At 39.3% G+C, this 4,616-nt stretch overlaps 1 gene segment (V, D, J or C); it reads right to left on the bottom strand.

Moving 5' to 3' along the window:
* Window positions 1–963: 963 nt before the first annotated feature.
* LOC134486787 (immunoglobulin kappa variable 4-1-like) lies at window positions 964–2,184 on the bottom strand. The segment is given in 2 exon segments: window positions 964–1,838; window positions 2,041–2,184. Coding segments are annotated over 2 exon segments (555 nt in total).
* Window positions 2,185–4,616: the final 2,432 nt, after the last annotated feature.

Consider the following 4,616-nt stretch of genomic DNA (forward strand, 5'->3'; position numbering starts at 1 on the left):
AGTTGTCATTTAACCTCTGAAAATGGCATTGCACATATTTATCTACACATACACATACCCCCCCCACACATACACACACACATACACATACACATACACATACACATACACATACACATACACATACACATACACATACACATACACATACACATACACATACACAGAGAGATAGAGAGATGGACACATGTCCACAAAAATAACTTAATAAAAGGAATACAAATGAAAGTGAGAAAAGGAAAAATGTCAGAAAAAATGGATATCACTATGTGAGTTTGAAAAGCCTCTAGGAGTGAGGTAACCCAATCACAGAAAAGCACAGATGGTATGCACTCATTGATAAGTGGATATTAGCCCAAATGCTCAAATTACGCTAAATACACAGAACACATGAAACTCAAGAAAGATGACCAAAATGCGAATGCTTCATTCCTTCTTTAAAAGGGGAAAAAGAATACCCTTGAGAGGGAATAGGGAGACAAAGTTTAGAAGAGAGGCTGAAGGAAGGCCCATTCAGAGCCTGCCCCACATGTGAACCATACATATACAGCCACCAAACTAGATAAGATGGGTAAGGCAAAGTCGTGCAGACTGACAGGAACCAGATGTAGATCTCTACTGAGAGACACAGCCAGAATAAGGCAAATACATAGGCGAAAGTCAGCAGCAAACTACTGAACTGAGAACAGGACCCCCATTGAAGGATTCAGAGAAAGAGCTTGAAGGGGCTTGAGAATCCAACAATGCCAACCAACCAGACCTTGCAGGGACTAAGCCACTACCCAAAGACTATACATGGTCTGACCCTGGGCTCCAACTGCATAGGTAGCAATGAATAGCCTAGTAAGAGCACCAGTGGAAAGGGAAGCCCTTGGTCCTGCCAAGACTGAACCCCCAGTGAACGTGATTGTTGGGGGTAGGGCAGTAAAAGGGAGAGGATGGGGAGGGGAACACCCGTATAGTAAGAGAGGGGGAGGGGTTAGGGGGATGTAGGCCTGGAAACAGGGAAAAGGAAAAACAATTGAAATGTAAATAAGAATTACCCAATTTAATGAAGAGGGAGGAAGAAAAATAAACTAAAATGGAGAAAAAAAAGAAAAGCCTCTAGGATTTAGAAAAAGCAAGAAATATTTTTTCTATATATATCTAACCAAAACACGGTTTAACAATATCACCACATGAGCCCATGGGTCTTACATTAGATAGTAGATTTATAGAACTATAAAAAGCTAATCCCTCATATTTATTCAACAGTTTGTGGTATATTGTTCATATTTCAGAAGGAATAGAAAATAATACTGGGGGTATTTTTTCTGTATTTTGGTATATAGAGTTTTTATGCCAAAAGACATAAGAGGCATTGAACACATTATTTTTTCTTGGGCTCTGTAAATGTTTTCTTCAGTTTTGCGGGCATGCCAGCTCTCAGGAAGAAGGGGGAACTGTGCATGCCCACAGCTGTGTATGGTCTATACAGCTGTTGAAACTTAAGGAGGTTTGTGTTGGGGACTGAGGCACTGTGGGAGGATAGACAAAGTACTGCTCACAGTAATAATCAGCCAGGTCTTCAGCCTGCACACTGCTGATGATCAGAGTGAAGTCTGTCCCGGATCCACTACCTGTGAAGCGATCAGGGACCCCAGTGTGCCGGTTGGTTGCCCAGTAGATAAGCGGTTTAGGAGTCTGCCCTGGTTTCTGCTGGTACCAGCCCAAATAGTCCTTGTTGTTTTCACTGTATAAAAGACTCTGACTGGACTTGCAGCTCAGAGTGACCGTCTCTCCTACTGACACAGCCACAGAGGATGGAGACTGGGTTATCGCAATGTCCCCACAGGTACCTGAAATAATGAATAGGCAGTAAACATGCATATATATATACAAACATAGATTATTATAACAGTTGAAATTTGTCATTTAAATGCCCGTATAATGCCATGTCAGAAAATTATAATGTAAGAAATATTACACAGTGACATATATTGCAAATTCCTTATAACAAAGATAAAACTTTGAAAAGATTTTAAAATTTTAATTTCTTACCAGATACCGAGAGAAGAAGGGAAATGAGGACATGCGTCTGTGATTCCATCTTGCTTCCCCTGCCTGTCTGATGCAGTTCACTCACAGTGCAAAGGTCTGGTTCATAAATTCTTAGCAGCTGGGCTGGGTTGGAGGAAACCATGCAAAGCAGACAGAAAATACAAAACAGTTGCCTGGGCAGTGTGTGTGTGGGTGTCTGGTGTCATTCAAGAGGCAAAAATACCATCAACATAAACACTGAAAGTGACTGTCTTCCTCATCTCCAACAGAAATCTACTATGTGGTCTACTAGGTTTGGGTTAAAAATCTAAGGCATATTTAAATCAGTTGACTTTTGTAGAAATTTTAGGAGACCTCTCTCAGACCATTCTAGCAAACATGATAATATAGGCTGAGAAGATCACAAGAAAACAAGAAAGACACAGAGTAAGAAAAATATCCTACAAAGATAGTAATGGATAGGAAGGGAAAGAGGAATGTCCAAAAACAAAAACAAAAAACAAAAATTGAAGCTACATTTTGTTCATTGTCTCACACCTTCAAATTAACTTTATAATGAAAACATAAATAGTGCCTCAGACATTTCAACCCCAATTTCCAAGATATATGTGGGACAGAGGTGCAAGGTGACCAAATTAGCTCTATGGAAATCCTGGGAGTCACTAGCTTAAGCCTAGGGTCAGAGAAGCTTTAATTTCAAAGTAAAGTCAAGTCCAACAGAAACTAACAATCATGTTTTCCACAACTTCAGGGAACTTAAAGAGGATTCTCAGTTTGCAGACATGGCAGTAAATAAAACAAACCAGGTTTCTTCAGCTGATCATACCTAGGTAACCCCACTACCAAAAGGTTTTATTCCACAGAGGTAAATGCTAGAGAAGTCTAGAACTTAGCAGGATTAAAACTGGCTAAATATGGTGTTGCTCACACTTCAAAACTTCTCCAGAAGGGGGCACAGCCTCCATAAATCAAGTAATGATTTTACAGAGACCTGTAGACCACAACATCAGAGACTGTTCATAACTAAAGGAAAAAAAATGTTTGAGTGTAAAGGAAAATCAACAGCAGTAACAGACATGAAATAGGCACTTGAATTTAGGTTAGTGAATTATGAGAGTTATATGAGATGAATTATAAATACAGCATTATGTGTAAATTACAATAAACAGAAAAGTAAACAAGGTATCATGACGAAGACAGATTCATATCTGTATCCCAGAGGTAGAGAGACAGAAGCAGAAGATCCTAAGATTACAGCCAGCCTTGGGTATATAAATTCCAGGCCAGGCTAATCTATGCATGCTGACAAGATTTCCAGATGTATATCATTAATCAACTGACTATAAGACAGCTCAAGGTATTTGATATGCAAAGGTAATTATTCATCTGACATTAATGTGCTAACATTAAGCCAGAATATTATTAAAATTAAATATGGATTTAATCTGAAAAAAATATAAAATGCAGCCAAGAAGTCACTTTAGAAATGCTAAAAATTCTAACTCACTTCAATATTATGAAGATACTAAAATTTAGTTCTAAGATTAGAGCTAGCCACTATACGAAGTGGGGAATGAAAAATTATAAAATCCAGCCAAGAAGTCAGAAGTTGAGAAATGCTAAAATGCTACTTCACCCCTAAGAAGCCCTAAATACCTCAAATTGCAGGCCCTGCTCTCCGCCAGTAAGTAGGTGAAAGGTCACATTTCTTGAGCCTGCTCTCTGTATGGAACTAGGTGATCCTGACCTAGTAAGATAACAGGAAGCTTCTCCCAAGAACTAGCTGACCATAAAGTTAGATTACAATCTTAAAAGCAATCATGAGGGGAAGCTTCTCCTTGGGATTTTTTTACTGGTATTCTCGACATTTTCCAATGATGCCATCCCTACCCCCTTGGGTTATGGTTTCTTCCTTTAAATACCCCTTCTCCCAGCTACTCAGGGTCAAACTCCTCTACCCCTTCATGGGATACGAGTCTCGACCACAGTGCACTGGTTCTTATCACTAAACCTGATGTGATTACAGAAAGGACAGTCTCATGTGAGTTCTTGGGGGGTTATGTCATCCTGAGACTTGAGTGAGGATCTCCCTGTTCCAGAGTTCGTTCAAATCAATATGCATTTTTCTTCTATTTTGCCTTAAATATATCATTTCATGCAGCAACTTTTCAGATATAAAACATTAAATGATTTGTGATAAACATATTGAGATCTCATTTATGAATTGCTAACATACCAACATAACAGAGAGGTAGTTTTTGAATTAAGAAATCTCCCTATCTCTGGTGTTGGCAAGCCTGGTAGTCCCTGAGGGAAAGAGGCCTCTAGTGATACAGGTAAAGCTGGTAGTGAAAGGAAAATTATACAGATTTAAGGTTTAAAAATATGAAGTTAAAAGAATAAGTTTCAAAATTCACAGACTCAGGGCTAAACAATGTGAAAAGCAAGTCCAGGCAGCCCTGCCCGGACTAACAGACCATAAAGATAAAGAAAAGGAATGCAGGAACCAGCCCGAGTTATCAGGACTGACTCATAAACCATCTGGCAGAAGGGCACCTCCCCCAGCTTACTCAGAG

The sequence above is a fragment of the Rattus norvegicus genome, chromosome 4, assembly GCF_036323735.1.
Source record: "Rattus norvegicus strain BN/NHsdMcwi chromosome 4, GRCr8, whole genome shotgun sequence".
Classification (NCBI taxonomy): Eukaryota; Metazoa; Chordata; class Mammalia; order Rodentia; family Muridae; genus Rattus; species Rattus norvegicus.